The sequence below is a fragment of the Natator depressus genome, chromosome 6, assembly GCF_965152275.1.
Source record: "Natator depressus isolate rNatDep1 chromosome 6, rNatDep2.hap1, whole genome shotgun sequence".
In the NCBI taxonomy this organism is placed as follows: Eukaryota; Metazoa; Chordata; order Testudines; family Cheloniidae; genus Natator; species Natator depressus.
The window spans coordinates 93,030,323-93,049,272 of NC_134239.1; the positions used below are offsets into that span (position 1 = coordinate 93,030,323).

Sequence of the window (18,950 nt, forward strand, 5' to 3'; positions counted from 1 at the left end):
TGTATTATAAGAAGTATGGAAACTTCTTACACCAAATTCATTGCTGCTCTAATTCCAATGACTTAATTTGTGAATCTTGCTCAATAGACTGCACTGGTGCAGAAAGGACTTAACAAGGCACTGGGGATCTGACCTAACAAAATGTAGCGCCCGTCGCTACTTATCTTTCAGTTACTGGAAAATCATAGGCACAATACAGTACTCAATTAGCCACCCCAGGACCTGGTAAACTTTTACCAGAATTGTTTTTAGCTTGTCTCTCTAGTCACAGCACAGTGTTGCAAGGATAGATTTGTCTAAGATGACTAAAATGGACTCTTATTAGGCAGAAAGCACCCCCCCCCCAAAAAAAGACAGAGAATAATAGGAGTAATATAGGAGAGGAAATTGAAACACTAGTGGCCGGAGGTAGGAACAATAAGAACCTTAGATTCACATCTCATGTGTTGTTCCAGGTGCATTCCTGGACGTTGAACATAAGAACGGCCATACTGGGTCAGACCAATGGACCCTGTAGCCCATTATCATGTCTTCCGACAGTGGTCAGGGCCAGATGCTTCAGAGGGAGTGAACAGAACAGGGCAATTTATCGAGTGATCCATCTCCTGCCATCCAGTCCCAGCTTCTGGCAGTCAGAGACATATGGACACCGAGTATGAAGTTGTGTCCCTGACCATCTTGGCTAATAGCCATTGATGGACCTATCCTCCAGGAACTTATCTAATTCTTTTTTGAACCCAGTTATAGTTTTGGCCTTGACAACATCCTTTGACAGCAAGTTCCACAGGTTGACTGTGCATTGTATGAAGAAGTACTTCCTTGTTTGCTTTAAACCTGCTGCCTATTAATTTCATTGGGTGAACCCTGCTTCTTGTGTTTTGTGAAGGGGTAAATAGCACTTCCTTATTCACTTTCTTCACTTCTTTCATGATTTGATAGACCTCGATCATATTCCCCCGTTAGTCTTACTTTTCCAAGCTGAGCAGTCTCAGGTTTTTTCCTCTCTTCATATGGTAGCTGTTCCATACCCTTAATCATTTTTGTTGCCCTATCCTTTCCATTTCTAACGTATCTTTTTTTGAGATGGGGTGACCAGAACTGCACACAGTACTCAAGGCTTGGGCGTACCATAGATTTATATAGTGACATTATGATATTTTCTGTCTTATTATCTATCCCTTTCCTAATGACTTCACATTGAGATGATATTTGGTCAGAACATTTTTAAGGATCAGGAAGAAGACCTTATTGTGAGATGGTAAATTCCTGCGTTCCAGTATGTGATGTTATTGGCTTCAATGGTGATTTTAGTTAGTACTCTTTACTCTGTGTATAAGAAAACTGCCAAGTGATAAATAATGTAGAGGACAGGGCACTGACACTGAGCAATCTGGATCAGTTGGTAAACTGGGCTCAAACAAACCATATGTGTTTCAATAGAGCCAAATGTAAAATTACGCAGCTAGGAACAAAGAATGCAAGCCATACTTCCTGAATGAGAGACTCCATCCTGGGAGCCGTGCATCTGAAAAGGACATGAGGGTCATGGTGAGTAATCAGCTGAACATCAGCTGCCAGTGCAACACTGTGGCCAAAAGGGCTAATGCAATCCTTGGAGGAATCAATAGGGAATATTTTTGTATTTGGGACTGATGTGACTGCTGCTGAAGTACTGTGTCCAGTTCTGGTGTCCATCATTCAAGAAGGATGTTGATAAATTGGAGTAGGTTCAGAAAAGAGGCACGGGAATGATTAAAGGATTGGAAAACTTGCCTTATAAGTTATAGACTCAGACTAATCTGTCTAGTTTGACAAAGAGAAGGTTATAGGGTGACTTGATCACACGCTATACATACCTACATGGGGAATAGAAATGTATTTAATAGAGGGCTCCTCAACATTGCAGAAAGTGATATTACAAGATCCAGTGGCTGGAAGTTGAAGCTAGACAAAATCAGATCAGAAATTGGGTGCAAATTTTGAATAGTGAGGATAAGTAACCATTTGAATAATTTACTAAATTTTGATGTCCATCACTGGCATTTTTACATCAAGATAGGATGTTAAAGATATGCTCTAGTTCAAACAAGAATTAATTGAGGGAAGTCATGTGGCCTTTGTTGCAATGGCCCCTTTTGGTTGTATAACCTCTCAATCTGTGAAAAGTGCTCCCTTTAAAAGCAATTTCTAAAAGGGGTTGTAATTCCTACTTATTATATCTCATAAAAATTGACCAATCAAAACCAGTATCTGATAGCCCATATGTACACTCTACCTCTCACCTAAAAATTGTTTTGATCTCTTTCTAGAACACCAGGGGGTTTTGGAAATCCCTAATCAAAGTTATTTTACTTCAGATAAATTCCAGATTCTGTAGTTCCTTTGATACCATTCTGTGTTTTTGTTAATGATTTTACACACAAAACTTATAGGTGAAAATGATCTTCCTACCACCTTTCAGCCACTGAAGTCTTTAGTCATAACTGGGATTCAACATAACAAATACACCTGTCACTCAAAGTGTGCAGTTTTTCATACCCTGAGTGGTGTTTTCAGACCTATCTCCAGGTGATAATGAGAATGGCATCAAAAGTGGCCGGAGTGTAGCATCAGCAGAAATCATATGCTCTGTACTGAATGTAGATTCCCCAAATCCACTGAAAAAAATACTTAGGAAATAAAGACCTGTCCAGAAATATATCCAGTTAAAGTTACTGCTCAGAAAGACTCACTAAGCATAGAACTGAATTCTGCTTTCCCAGTCAATAGGAAAAACTCTGAGTTGCATCTTAGAGTGATAAAGGTTCCCATAAAACTATTTGACATTGTAATAATTAGTGTGTGGGCCTGTCGTGGAATGTCTATAACTTCAGTTCCACCGGATGCTTTACTGCATTTAGCATCATGGTGCAAGTCCCCCAAACCAAAGAAAGAAAGCGATATGCCAGCTGGACTAAAATTTAACAGCCAGTCACAAAAAGAAAAAAAACCTTACAAAAATGAAGCAGAAAAAAATCCCAAAGAGGAGAAATAAAAGTACTTCAGACTCTGTTTAAAATAGATTTCAGAAGTGAGGAGACAGAAGAAAGGAGCTATTCTGAGGAACAGCGATGCCTCTCATTATAAGAGAAATGAAGTGACTTTTGTGACCTTAGAGGGTGGGGGAGTTAATGTGTGTGTGCAGGTGTGAGTTAAGGGAGTCCTCATACAAGAAGCTTGTTGTATTACCAAAGGCCTCCTATCACAATGGAAGGAGAGCAGCATAATCAGCAGAGATCTTCAGACAGAGATAATTAGCGGTATTGTCTGCTGGGTTTCAGTTGATGTCTAGTCATGCTGGAACCTGACAAAGAGGAGGGAGGAGAGAATCTATACTGTTGCAGGTACTGTCAAACCTGTGAGAGCAGGGAAACACAGTAATCCTGGAATGCTTGTTGGGTCTTGGCTTATTTTTAAATAACTGTTCCTCAGGTCTTTGATTTCAGAAAAAAAGGTACTGGGATAAGTTCTGCTGTCAATTGCATCAGTGTAAATCCAGAGTAATTTCACCGAATTCAATATTGTGGATTTACACTGGTGTAGCTGGGAGTAGAATTTTTTCCATTGTCTGGAGGCCTGGTGGGTGCGCTTTCATGACTCAAGACCAAGTGCTTTCCCTACACAAGGATCAGCCATTTACTTTCAGTCTGAATAATTTTAGTTTTAGATTAAGGAAAATAAGAAATCAAGATAGCTCCATGAGAGAGCACAGTGCATGTGTGTGTCCTCTAATGTGCTCCAACTGCTTTGCTTTATTAATTGGCTTCTCCCCCCCACCATGCCCCCTTTCAGATAATAAAGGTACAGAACAGACAAAACAAAATCCTGATAGTTATGTAGTGACATATGCTACACATAACATTTACATAAAAAGAGGATCTAATTCTCCTGTGGGGAAAAATCCATGGGAATGGTAGAGCCAGCCACAGAAAATGCTCCTTCATATACTCTCTTCAGAGAGAAAGAGCTTGCAGGACTGAAGGGGAGGCAGGGTATTTAGGCTTGCAAAGTGGAAGGGCCTCCAATGCCCCTTGCATGGCAGATCCCCTCACTGAGGAGGGGTTTTTTGCAGGAGGCACAGGGTTGTGGGCTTGCAAATCAGTAGAATATGGGTTCCCACAGTGATCTCATTCTGCTCTGCTCACCAGTCCCATTCCACTGTCCTACTCACAACCAGCACTGTTTCTTTCTGTGCCCGCATTAGTTCTTCCAGGCTTCATTCTCCTCCATTAACTATTGCTGAGGAAAGAATATTGCCCTTAATTCGTTAAGAAATCATCTCCTCCTGCTTAGTTCTCATTCACTCTTTGTAATGCAGTTTCTTTTCAGACTATTATGTCATCACAAATATTAGAATAGTACCTAGCACTTATATAGTGTTTTTCATCCCCAGAGCTCATAATGGTGGCTGAATATATCATTAGAAAAATTAAAAAAGGAAAAATCGAGGCACAGAGAATTTAAATGAGTTGCCCAAAGTCATACAGTGTGTCAGAGCAGGGAGTAATATCCAAGTGTCCTAACTCCAGTCTTATGCCCTAACCACTGCACAGTTATTATAGTGGTTGTTCAAAATCTTTTGGACACTGTACATACATACAGGAAATTGTTTCCCCAAAGAACTTACTCTGAAAGCCAAAAAAAATAAAGGCTTTGGGAAGGGGATACAGCCAACAAGCAGTATGGTAAAGGGTATGACTGGTATGTTTATCGCTAGTACTATGTACTTTCTTTTATACGTATAATTTATCCACAACTGCCCCTTTGCTGAGCCATAATTGCATGCCTGATTTCTTATAGGCTTCACGGCAGAAATTGGTGTTCAGGAGGGCTATGATTCTGAAGAAAGGGTAACACAACTTTCTCGGGTGACAATTTTAGGGGACAGTGCAATAGGAAGAGATGATTTCTTGAAGAACTACTTTAAGAATCTTCTCTGATACAGCAGCCTTAGAAACAAAGAAGGAAAGCCAGAGAAATACAGATTGGATACCGTATTCACCACATTATTTTCAAATAAAAGTGTTTCAAAGTTTTCCTTGTGGTTTTGCCAGCTCTTTACATTCACTCAAAGTTTTCAAGAAAATGACACAGGTAAATCAATAGATGGATTCTCACCTGCCTGGGACACCCAGGTAAACATTGATGTAGAGAGAAGAAAGATGTAGGCTACCTATTAAATGTTCATAGGCCCTCTGAGAATGTGCTTTGTGTGTGCTCAATGCTGCTGTGTATTCAGCTTTCCTTTTGTTTTGTGGGGTTTTTTGTTCAAGACAAAACAAACGTTAGAAATATTGGCACTGAGATAAATCATTCCTTGGCAGTCACAGCACTGCTGGCCTGTTTAATCTCAGCGTTTGGAAATTTGTAGGGGGAAAAAAATCTAATAACTAAATGTATGGGAAAAGCGAAGGAGACTGAACCCAACTGGATTAAGATCATGAAGTGGGTGTTCATTTTAGTGGTAGAGCCTGTCTTTCAAAGCCCAGGGGATGGACAGTTTTATAAAATAGTTGGACTGAGACTCTGGAGAGCTCAGATCTCTTTCCAGCTCTGCCACAGACTGACCTTGGGTAAATTGCTCAGTCTCTCATGCCTCATAACGAGGCATGGTAGTCCAGAAGAATGTGTTCGGTAATGGGAATGAACTGTTCCAGTCCTAGCTTTGACACTCTAAGGATAGGTCTACACTGCACACTTTCATTGGTGGTGTGTAGTTTACGTATATGCATAACCCCCCTCGCGTGTGTATAAATAGCAGTGTAGACCGTGAGGGATGGATTAGGTGAGTAAAGACATGCATGAAGAGTGCGGATATGTATCCGAGTACATATCCTACGTGGCTCTCTACTCCCCCAAACTATGCCTTCCCATCTACCTGTTATTTGTTAGCAGTGCAGTGTCCCGTTACCTCTCTACTGCTGGAGCTTTTCCCTGCTTCTCCCCTCTGCCAGAGCCTTTCACTGACACATATAGCTACACACCATAGTGTGGATGCAGCCTGCTTTTCACTGCGGCATGTAGCTACTCATACACTACACGTTGCCGCTAGTGGTTTGTAGTGTAGACGTAGCCTGAATATGTCACTTAATCTCTCAGGGCCTCTGGTTTTTTTCCATCTGTAATATGGGAAAACTAATGGTCGTTCACTTTTTTGCTAAGTGCTTTAAATTCATTGGATAAAAAAGAGCAATGTACATATAAGTGTTATTAACTGGCCAGATCTTGAGGTCTGTATTAAAGCTGGGTTTGATACCCTTGCTCTTGTGGATAGTACCTTACTCTGTGACTAGTCCTGTAAATATGAGTGGAACTATGTGAGCAGTAAGGCACTACTCTGTGTGAGTAAGGGTGAGAAAATCTGGCCCTCAATGTCTAGGCAAAGCTCCCTCAAACAAAACTCTTGTTGAAGAGTCACTGGGATTTTTTCAGTACGGACTGAATAGACCTGAGGAAGAGCCTCCTGATTTGGCCCATTATTATATAGTTCTGACCTCCTGGGTGCCAACATGGGCAAGAAACAAAAGCATCAAGATACTGTGAGAAGGACTGTACTTCTTCTGGAGGTTGGGAGAGAGAACTCAGTTCATTTTAAAGCAACCCCCTCTTCCAAAGTAGATTGTGTGGAGAGCTATCACCAGCCTTTCTAGACTGAGAGAAGGTTGATTCTTTGAGTCCGACAGAGGAGAAATACAAGATGTTACTGTAAGACCCCTCCTCCCCTGCACACAAAAGGATAAGAATTCTATAAGCAGCACCTTGCAAAATCAGTCAGCTGGGGCCAATCACCAGGGGTTTGATTATCTGGTCAATACTTGCTCTTTGAACTTCATTATCTCAGAGCAAGTAACCACTCTATTTCCAAGTGGATGCTAATTACCAGAGAAAGAGGCAAATAAATGATTTGGCAGCATCGTATTGATTCTTACCCATTGGTCAATCATTTGCTAGCAAACAGATAATCTTATTTATCAAGAAAATGGCTGTTGTGATCACCAACGAGAATTGAAATGGACTGGAGATGAAATAATTCTGTCTTTCTTAATGGAATGAAAGTTTCCAGCTTTAACTGGTGAGCAAGGGGAGGAAGTCTTTAAACACAGCTACTTCATTCATTCTCAAGGTCCAGCTTTTCTTAAAGTTATCCTCCATGGGCATTTCCTTTGCCATATCACACTATCCTGTGCTGATTATCATCACACGAGATTGGTGTGTGTATGTGAAGAAGTGGCAGCCCATCCATCCAGTGCTTTGGGGAAAGCAGATAAGAGAGATCCTCCAGGAGGTAAATCTATAAGCATCCAGTCTGCATGCTTGTGAGATCATTCTGTTGAGATCAGTAGGTATATATGTAGGAGAGCTTGCCATTTTGGGGAGAAAGTGATAATAACAGGACATTTTATCAGTCACAATGCTAAATTTTAATACTCAAACCTCAGTCCAGTTTCCTTAATGGCCAGCTTGCGTTTCAAGGAAATTGTTTAGGATTTTATATAACTGGCAGCCCACTGCTGTAAAACAAAAAAATATTAGGAGTGGAAGAAAACAGGAGGAATGTGTCAGACCTATAAGACCAAGGGGAATGGGGCTGTGGGCAGGGCTAGTTAGAAAACAAGAATCCCACTTCCTGAAATATTTCGAGATTCAAAATTTGGTTTTGTTCCTATGTGAAATATTTTGCAAAACATGAGAACGAGACCCTCTCCCTCCCTAAAATAGCCAATATTCCAGTGGTTAAGGCACTCACCTGGGATGTGGGAGACCTAGATTTAAGGCCCCTGTTCTGCCCGATTCAGAGCAGGCACTTGAACCCTGTTCCCCCTCATCCCTGGTGAGCGCCCTAACTGCTGAGCTATTGGCTAGTCTGGGGTATTGCTCTGAATCCTATCCAATATCTAAGAACATTTTGTCAGAACCAATATGTTTCATTTTTGACAAATTGGTACTTTTAGCAAAAAAGTTTTGTTGAAAAATTCTCGACCAGCTCTAGGTGTCAGGGGGCTGGTACAGGGTATGCAGGAGAGGGTCTGTAGGAGGTGTGGGGAGAATTGGGGGGAGTGTCTGTGAGAGGTGTTAAGCATGGGGGAACTTAGGGTATGGGAGGAATCTGAGACCAGGCTCAGAAATATCAAGTGTGGAGAATCAGGGGAAGGGATTCTGCAACTGCTGAAAATTTCTTAAATGAATGTGGTGATGCTAATTGGATTGACAGCCTTGAAAGCTGAATCCTTCTTTGTCCAGAGAGCAGACCTAGAACAGTCAGTGAGTAGTGTCAAGCCCCAGCTCTTAATGTGTCTCAGCCCTGCTTGGGGAGAGGGGAAATTCACTCTCCACAGGCCATTCCAACCTTGGTCTCTCTGCTGAAACAGCCAACGGGAAGACCACTTTGTGATGCGGGTACCTCACAATTGGACTGAATTTGCCATAGGACAGACCTTAGGTCACTGCCAAGCTGGGCCAGATTTGAACCTGTGCGAGTCTCCATATTATATTTATGACCCACAGTATCATCCAGTCCCCTGGTAGAACATATGGTGAAGGGAAATGTTGAAGCATAGCAGCTGTAAACTACAAAAACTGCATGTGCCGCCTCCCTCAGTTAAGCATTAATGTATAATCCAATCTACTGTGATTAGCATTTACATCCTACAGCAGGGGTGGGCAAACTTTTTGGTCTGAGGGCCACATCAGGGTTCCAAAACTATGGAGGGCTGGGTAGGGAAGGCTGTGCCTCCCCAAACAGCCTGGCCCTCACCCTCTATCCGCCCCCTCCCACATCCCACCCTCTGACTGACCCCCTCAGAACCCCCAACCCATCTCCCCTCCCCTCTCCTTGTCCCCTGTCTGCCCCCTCGCTGGAGTCCCCCCCAACTGCCCCCCGGTACCCCACCCCCTAAACAACCCCAACTGCTCCCTGTCCCCCGACTGCCCCAAACCCTATCCACACCCCTTCCCCCTGACAGACCCCCCGGGACTCCCATGCTTATCCAACCCCCCTGCTCTTCCCCATCCCCTGACCGCCCTCTGCCCCATCCAACCACCCCCTGCTTTCTGTCCCCTGACTGCCCCCTGGGAGTCCCTGCTCTTTATCCAACCTCCGTGCCCCCTTAGCATGCCACTCAGAGCAGCAGCAGCTCACAGCCCCGCCACCCAGAGCACTGGCAGCACAGCGAGTGGAGGCTGCTGGGGAGGGGGAACAGCAGGGGAGGGACTGGGGGCTAGCCTTCCCGGCCAGGAGCTCAAGGGCTGGGCAGGACAGTCCCGCGGGCCATAGTTTGCTCACCTCTGTCCTGCAGTGACAGGCAGTCCGGAAGTACCTAAGATAGATATAAATAAATGTACAGCCTTAACCTACAGTGCATTTTGGGTTGTGATCTCTTCATAGTTCATAAGCTAAGAATGGTTGAATCAGGGCATTGCATGGATGGGAATCATAAAAAACAAACAAACAAAAAATACCCTACCCACCACCACCATCACACAGCGTGCTACAGGAGATGGTGTTGCTGATACAGTAGGCTTTGCTCTTCCCTTGGTGTGTGCTGAGCAATGCCAAGGAGGCACTAGAAGATGGTGTTCTATTGGAGGTGGTGTCTTGAGGATGAGAAGTAAAATCAAGGCTCTAACCACTTGGAGTAATTAAAAATCTCGTTGCACTTTTCAGTTGTGTGTTAGCCTCACTGTAATGGCCAAACTCCAATTTAGATAATTACAGTTTTGCTCCCTAAAATTCCCCCTTCTGATTTTTAATTGGGGGAATTACGCTAAACTCCCTCCTGGAATAAACCTGCTGTGTACTTTTTGTATGTGTCAGACAATTGCTATGTTCTAGCCCAATAGTGGCTGCAATTTAGTGGTGGCTGAGCAAATGATACCTAATTAACGGGGATGTTTCCCAAATAACATTCAATACGTTTCCTTGGTTTTTCATCCTTGGCTCTCAATTGTCCATGGAGAAGTTCTGAGGGAGGAAATTAGTCGTGATTCTCAGGTGAATAGCATTAAGAGCTGATGTAGAGCGCTGCACAGAAAGACATATGCATTGCACAACCACAAGTTTTATTGGTCCTACAAAACCCAGGAACTATGCTACATGTTTTTGAGTGCCATCTACTGTCATCTATTGTCTAACTATTTAGATGTATACAGACCTAGAGAACTCTCATACCAGATGGTAACTTATCGGTGGTTGTTTCTTGCTTTTTTCATTATAGGAGCAAGGCAAGATTGGTGTGGTCTTCAATATTGGCACAGTGGATATTTCTATCAAAGAGGAGAGCACCCCAGTGAATGATGGCAAATATCATGTAGTGCGGTTTACTCGGAATGGTGGAAATGCCACTCTTCAGGTGGACAGCTGGCCAGTGAATGAACACTACCCTTCAGGTATATGTTTGACCAAGAAATCTTTCTCTCTGTCGTTCCCTTCTCATCCATCCACACCTTAAAATAAGGGTTACAACAACTAAATCATAAAACACTGGGGTGGTATACAAACATTTATACATCCCCAGAAATAGAGAGTTGGGTTGAGCCTGATCCAATGTAAAGGGGTTCTGTGTTCACTGTGCTGGAAAATGAGGTATTTCGTCCAACATCTACTGTGTATGGAGAGGTGTGGTGCACAAAGGCTGCATGGCAATATGTACATAGATCATGCACAGTAAAAGCCCACTGGGTATATCCTGATCTTACAAAGAGTTACAAACTGATTGAACAACAACTTAGATTTGTTACTTGTGGTGATTTCTAATGAAAAAGAGCAGAGTGAGGAGCAGTGTGGTGGGAAGGGGGCTTGGCATTCTACCTTATCTCCTCATTGCAGTCTGCATAGATATGAATGTAAGGGACAACGAATGTGGCAAGGTTGGTTCACAGGAGTTTGCGTGGATCTTTCTTTTTGCTTCCCATAAGCTTTTATTCCCTGAAATTTTGCTCTGAATTTTGGGTTTGTACAAACAAAACTTGACACACTATCCAGCTGAAACCATCATGTTTTAGTTTACTTCACATCAAAAACCACGTGGAACCATTCAGTTTCATATTGATTCTATCTGAAACCATAACCCAAGGCCCTAGCAAAGAAGGGTAGCAGTGACAGACTGGGGTAATGTGCATGCAGAGAAGACAAGCCACATCCTTCTCCGTTTGTGTGTCACCATCGTTGAAGGCCAAAGTCACCCTGAAATCAAAAGGATGCAGCCTTAGCGACACTGACAGTGCAAGGAGATGCTCAGTGACATACATAGTCTGTAGAATGCAAACAAATGGAGAGAGATTTCAGAGACAGTCACCGTCTTCAACTTATTATTTGGCATCAGGGGTCATGGTCTATTCAGCAGCTGCCGGTGTTAAGTAAACCCAGGCAGCCTCTGGTGCCTCTCGCCCAGGTTTACACATAACCCACTTGGGGGTGGAAAGAGGGAGGATTCTCCTGATAAACACTAGGCAATTTGCCAGTAGCGTGGGAGTCGCCCACAAGCCACTTAGCTTCGAATGATGGCACTCGTGAGAGATACCCAAAGTACACTGCACCTAATTGTTCCCCCCAGACACTAATAAATTACTCTGAGGGCGTGATTTCATTTTTTCTCTTCACTGAGAAAGCATGCTGGGAGCCTCTGTATCTGAGTGAGCTTCCCTATGGTGCAGCACTAGTGCTTTCTACTTTGTATTCCACATGACACAAATGATATAGATGTTTAGTGCAATATATTCAAAGGGCCTGTTCCCCAGCACCTTTGCCATTATGGTACATCAGATTCAGCCAAGTTATCCACTGGCTAGGGAGGGTGGGATGGCCAGGAAGTGCCCAAATCCAGTGCTTCCTTCCTACAGCCTCCATTAATTATTTCCCAGTCGTCTATGTCTGGTTCAGTTGGCAGCCAGTTACAGCCTGTACAGCCCTGTGAATAGAATTTCTTTTTATATTAGTTACTGTAGTTAATCCCTCTGGCAAAGAAGCAAAATACTCAGCTCTCTCACTTGCTGAGTTTTTGAAAAGGGAAAATAAAACTTGCTTAGGAAATATCATAACTGCATCCTCTGCTGCTGCCTTATTTAAAGATCAGTCTGTGTTTCCATTAGGAAATTCATGGATTTACAAAATCTACATTAGCCATGTGCCTGGGCTGATATTGGGTGTATAAAGTCACATCCCAAGGATGAGGGATTTATTTCGAATCCATCCAGGCCCCCCAACCCCCCGATTCTCCCTCACACACATACCAACTTCTGGGTAATTGTAGGTTATAAAATCTTTTTTAAAAGACCCAATAGACGTTAACCAGCTTCATAAGTTTAGTGAGCAATAATAACCCTAAAATGTCTTTTAAAACCAAAAATGTTTCACTGGCCATTACTATACACTGAGACTGTGCACACACTGGAATTTCTTGTAAAGGATATAGACACAGGCCTGAACCAGAACTTTGAGGAGGTTTGGCTTTGGAGCCAAGCTTCATAGCTTGGTCCTGTGTCTACAATTGTATATGACCAAAACCTGAAAATCTCAACAGCACACGCCTTGAAGAAAATTCAAATATTGATCCATACCTGGACTGAGCATTTTGGCCCCTCTCTAAAAGGAATATGATGTCAAAAATAGCCAAGGAATCTATTCTCTCCCAGCTGCCTCACTCCCATTCATAGTAGAGTGGGGTAATATGCAGGAATAGAATACAACTGCCCAGAATAAAACAGCCTACATATGCTCATTAATATCTGGAAAGCATTACATTCACAGCAGGGAGGACTTGGTTGTGAATCTGAAGGTGCAAGACAGTTGGGGTGAAAGTGAAAGGCAGGAGTGAAAGCAGTAGAATAAGAACAATGGACTTCAAGAAAGCAGAACTTAACAAACTAAGAGAATTGGTAGGAAAAGTCCCAGGGGAAGAAAATCTAAGGGGAAAAAGTAGTTCAGGAGAGCTGGCAGTTTTTCAAAGAGACAATATTAAAGGCACAATAGCAAACTATCCTGATGCAAAGAGAGATAGGAAGAATAGTAAAAGGCCAATATGGCTCCATCAGGAGCTCCTTAATGACCTAAAAATCAAAAAGGAATCCTACAAAAAGCGGAAACATGGACACATTTCTAAAAACGAATACAAAATAATAGTGCAAGCATGTAGAGCTAAAATCAGAAAGGCTAAGGCATAAAATGAATAACACCTAGCAAGGAACATAACAGGCTGTAAGAAGAGATTCTATAAATATGTTAGTAAAAACAGAAAAATGAAGGAAAGTGTCACTACTTTATGGGAATGAAAGCTAATAACAGATAGCATCAAGAAGGCTAAGGTGTTTAATGCCTGTTTTGCTGCAGCCTTCGTTAAAAAGATTAATTGTGATCAGATACTTAACACAACGTTAACAACAAGGGGGTAGGAACACAAGTCCAAACAGGGCAAGAACAGGTAAAAGGATATTTAAATACATTAGATGTATTCAACTCAGCAGGACTGATGAAAGTCACTTAGTATATTTAAGGAAGTAGCTGAAGCATTCTCTGAAACATTAGCAACTATCTTTGAGAATGCATGGAGGACTGGTGAAGTCCCGGAGGACTGGAGAAGAGCAAAACATAGTACTTATTTTTTAAAAAGGAGAACAAAGAGGATCTGGGGAATTATAGATCAGTCAGCCTAACGTTGATGCCCGGAAAGATACCAGAACAAATAATTAAACAATTAATTTGTAAGCACCTAGAGGGTAACAATGATAAGTAATAACCGACATGGAGTTGTCAAGAACAACTTGTCCCAAACCAACCTAGTTTCCTTCTGTCCTAGAGGATAGGGGGAAGCAGCAGACGTGATATATCTTGATTTTAGTAGTACTTTTGAAACAGTCTCACATGACATTCTAAGAAGCAAATTATGGAAATGTAGTAGTTGAAATTACTATAAAGTGGTTGCACAGCTGGTTGAATGACCATACTCAAAGAGTAGTTATCAGTGGTTTACTGTCAAACAGGGAGGGCATATCTAGTTGCAGGAATCAGTCCTGAGTCCAATACTATTCAATATTTTCATTAAATACTTGGCAAACAGAAGGGAGTGTATGGTTATAAAATTTGTGGGTGACACCAAGCAGGGAGGGGTTGCAAGGACTTTGGCGGACAGGATTAGAATACAAAATAAACCTGACAAATTGGAGAACTGGTCTTCAATCAATAAAAATAAATTCCATAAAGACAACTGCAAAGTACCACACTTAGGAAGGAAAAATCAAATGTGTAACTACAAAATGGGGACTAACTGGCTAGACCGTGGTACTGCTGAGAAGGATCTGGGGGCTGTCGTGGATGAGAAATGGAATGTGAGCCAACAGTGTTATGCAGCTGTGAAAAAGGGTTATGTCATTCTGGGGTGAATTAACAATAGTGTTGTATGTAAGACATGGAAGGTAATAGTCCTGCTCTAGTCAGCACTGGTGAGGCCTCAGCTGGAGTGTCGTGTCCGGTTTTGGGCACCACAGTTTAAGAAAATGTGGACAAATTAGAGACAATCTAGATGAGAATAACAAAAATGATAAAAGGTTTAGAACACCTGACCTATGAGGAAAAGTTAAAACTGGGGATGTTTAATCTTGAGAAAAGAAGATTGAAGCGGGGACCTGATAACAGTCTTCAAATATGTTAAGGACTGTTATAAAGAGGACAGTGATCAATTGTTCTCCATGTCCACTGAAGGTAGGACAAAAAGTAATGGGCTTAATCTGCAGCAAAGGAGATTTAAGTTAGATATTAGGAAAAACTCTCTAAGTATAGGGATAGCAAAGTACTGGAATAGGCTTCCAACAGAGGTTGTGGAATTGCCATCATTGGTAATTTTTAAGAACAGGTTGGATAAACACCTGTCAGGGATGGTCTATGTTTATTTCATCCTGCCTCAGTGTAGAGGGATGGACTAGATGGTCTTCTGATGTCCCGTCCAGCCCTACATTTCTGTGATGCTGTGATCCATATGTGCCATTTTATCTTTGATGATTACAGTTACTTCTATCCGTAACTTGCTGATTGTGACTAAAGGATTGCAAACTTGGCCATCTTGCATGTTGCCATATGTGTTGCCATCTTTGCCACAAGTGGGTAAATTAAAATATTATTTCAGTTTTCCTCTCTGAATTTCATTGCCTTTTGTGGGATTATACATGAGATTCATAATTTATTTGAATGGTGTAAGTGTAGACCAATGGTTACTAAATGAGCAAAGAGAGAAGTATTTACTCTTCTTTAAACACAGCCATCAATCAAGAAGGAATTAAATGAAAATAGCCAAATGGGTTCAAAAGACTCCAAAGCTATTATCTTTGCAACTTCATATAATAAGACAAGAAAATAGAAAAAGCAACAAAACAACAATTCAGGCACTGACAAAATATCTTTATATAGCATCCAATTACAGCCAAATCACCTGCAACATGGGGATTGCTCATTTTGGGAAGGAAGAAGGGGTAGAGGTAAATTTGAAAGGAAGGAATTCATTTGAGCCTAAAGTTGTCTTAGCCTGGAGAACCTGAAATAATCCTGATCATTAGAGAGTCTCTTAGTGTTCGTGCCTGGCTTTGACATTCCAACCCTATTAGCGTCTCATTCACTGGACAATAAGGCCCGGGGCAGTGATGTAGCATTCAGATTTGAGCCAATATTCCTGAGAAATGAGGAATAACAAATATCAGCATGAATGCACTGGAGTTGCTCACTTTCATCCACCTGTCCTGGCACCCTTTAGCCAAAACCACTGGCTCAATGATAATATTCAATATTTGAATTTGTTTTCCGTTTGTCATCTCCCCCAAGCCCACAACAGGGAGATGGACTGTATCAGATTTGCGTGTCTTCAGACAGAGCATTTCTAGTCAGCTGTGTGATGCCTGGGTCATGAAGATTAATGCATTAATAGGCCAGTGTGTCTATTCTTCAGCCTTGGGTATCCCTCTGAATGGCAAATTTACACTACTCTCTGTTCCCCAGAAGGGACTTATATCCCTACTGTTCTCTGGGGTGCAAGCAATGTTTGGTGCAGCATCTCAGTGATAGATGTGTATCAGTGATGACTGGTTTTGTAGTTGCTGAGAGCTTTCTCTAAATCTAAATTCAGCTATTTTTGTGGTTTAATAAGTGTCATTCTGGATCAAGAACAGTGTCCCTATTGGGTAAAATACAAGAGCCAGTGAAGGTAAGAGAAGCCTCTGATATACTTTTATTTCAGATTATTGTAAAACCCATCGTATTTGAGGCACTTTACAATAGGAGAAAAAAAGACAAATTATGAATCCCAGAAGAAGCTAGCAATTCTCAAAAGGGTTAAAAACAAATCACCTATCTTGACATAGAACTGGGATAGATACCTCAGGCCGTGGGTTTTCATTAAATCCTAGCCAGAAGGTTTTCTTTCTCTCTCGCTACCTTTGCTTGCAAAGAGAGATTTGGGGTCTTGCCAGATCTGGAGTGTACATTAAAACAAGCCTCGTCTCTCTGTTCATTCATCCATGCAGTGCCTGCATTTCCTTCAGTACAGCAGGAAGAGAAAAACTAGGCAGAAAGGAGCTGCAAAGAAAGAACACATCAATAACACCAAAATAAAGTCTGATTGAAGTCATGTTTCAAAGAGGGATAGTGGGGGTAAGTGAGATGAAAGACAGGAAGAGACTTTCATTTAAAGAGGCACTCACTTAATAGGGGAACATTACCCTGGCTTTTTATAGACATTTAATATTTTAAAACTGAGAATCAATTCAATATTGAACAACTAGATCCTCATGAGCTAGTTTCTCCAGATAAGTAGAGAGAAAAAAATTGTTCCACTTACTCCTCCTATCACCTTTGTGAGTGACCTCCACCAGCCTCCCATCAGGAGTCCACTCATTCTCTTCAGTGGCATTAACTTTTAATGCCAGTGGCTCCAGGTAATAGAAATAACTTTTGTCCTCTCAGTGCCCCTCCCGTCAACACACACACACACGGTTTACCACAAAGTTTGGCAAATTGGAATCCAAACTCCTCCCCAGAGTGCTCCAGGGGGTTGGGATTGGGGGAGGGGAGGGATTCCTGGTATAGTGGCTCTGCTGGGCCAGTGTCCTACTGCCAATCTTTATCTTCTGGTGTCACAACATTTCTGAGTTGGAGTTGGCCAGATGAAGTGTAGGTGTTGATGGCAGGCTGAGATTCTGCCTCTTTCCATTCCCCTCTTGTTCACACATGAAATTTAAACTATGCCCATGTTTCTTTTGTTTCTTTCTACTGTTGTGTTGCCCCTTTTTGACCCCAGAGGCTAGTCCAAGTTCAGGGCCCTGGGGATGTTCCAGTTAGAAGTAGAAAATGATGGATCTGGTATTTACAATCTTGCTTCTTTACAAAGAACGTACAAAATCTTGCTTCTCCAAATGCAGGAGTAGTGAAGAACAAAGAAGCAGATTCTTAGCTTACAACCTCAAGTGTCTTTAGCCAACACCAGGCCCAAAAGCTCTCTCTCTCTAGCTTTTTCCAGGGTCACACCGTGCTTCCAGGCTTTTGCTTGGCTTTTTGGATTTCCCTGGATTTCTGTGTGCTCTCAGATACACAGCCCCTGGTCAGAATACCCAGTGGAACTAATTGCCCACATAGTGCTAGTTTCTGGCAGGCTCTCTTAGGCATCGTTTTTGGTGTGGCCCCTTAACAGGTATCTTAAATGAAGGGTGCATTCACACACCATTTTCTGCCAGGTTTTAACTCCACTCATGGGACAGGATCATCTCTCTTCTTCTGAGCCACAATAGGAGTTATGATCTGCTGGGCCATTCTTGCAGTTGGTTCCTGGGATTTAACTATCTACATCTAACTGCAGGGTATTCTCAAAGGCCATCACATACTTCTGCAACCTGTTTGCTGGAGTAGGCCCATGAGGGCCTGGGTGCAGTGAGCTTGAGGCCTTTTGGGGTACAGGAATAGGAGTGTCAAGCTTTTGTCTGCAGTGTGGTTGTAGCCATGTTGGTGCCAAGATATTAAAGAGACAAGGTGTGTAAGAGTCTATCTTTTATTGGACCATAATCTCTATTTTTGAGAGAGACATGCTTTCAAGCTTACATAGGGTTCTTCTTCAGGAAGAGGACCAGGAGAAGGTGCTCCAATAAAAGATATTACCTCGCCCACCTTCTCTCTCTAAGGTTTTGTCTGACTTTTAGTAAATGAGACTAAATTGTATATGGATGGGGGAGGGGTTTTAGTGAGTAGGGCTTTTATTTTTTTTATAATTAACTGTTGTATTGATACAGGGGCCTGGTGATGGTCATAGATATAAGTCTATTAAATAAATAACAAATGGTTTGATTTTCAGAGGTACTCAGCATCCGCAACTCCCATTGCTCTCAATGGGAATTATCCGTGCTCGGCACCTCTGAAAATTGGACCATACACCTCTATAATTGCCATTGCCACTTGTTTGCTTTAAAATGGATAATTTCTTGTCCACTCACACTCCTTGCCCTTCCACCCTTATCTCTACTTTCTACTTTCCCAAGTGACATGAACTTGATTAAACTAAAAGTCTATTCCTTGCCTCACCCCTCCACTTGAGGGCCGTGAGGGGGTTATTTCCTTTCTTCTCTTCTTGGTTTTATTTAGTTTTTATCCACCAACATTTTCTTTTTCCCCCTCTGTGATTTCCCAGCTACGAGATAAATAGCCTTGTATCTTACAAGCTAAATACAATTACTGCTATCAAAACCAGACTCTTTCTCTTTCCGTAAATGTCTCTTGGAAGCTGATAAGCTGTTCAAGGCAAACCATGGGCTTCTGTCTAATCCTGAGATTAAACATAACCACCCAGAAGACAGCAAGCACATTTTTGTTTGGAGGTAGGGGGGAAAAAGGGGGTGGGGAAGTGAGATTCTCTCCTGAGATAGTAAGAGGACATGTATACGACTCAAGG

At 42.1% G+C, this 18,950-nt stretch overlaps 1 protein-coding gene across 32 annotated transcripts in view; it reads left to right on the plus strand.

The window, feature by feature from the left end:
• The window catches only part of NRXN3 (neurexin 3), a 1,373,290-nt gene that overhangs the window by 1,191,478 nt on the left and 162,862 nt on the right, over nucleotides 1–18,950 (plus strand). For all 32 annotated transcript variants that reach the window (XR_012639977.1, XR_012639978.1, XM_074956036.1 and 29 more), the window contains one exon: nucleotides 10,254–10,425. Coding sequence is in view for 30 of the 32 variants with exons in the window: in XM_074956036.1 (XP_074812137.1) it covers nucleotides 10,254–10,425 (172 nt within the window). In the remaining 2 variants the exon portion in view is untranslated. The remainder of the gene's footprint in view (nucleotides 1–10,253; nucleotides 10,426–18,950) is intronic.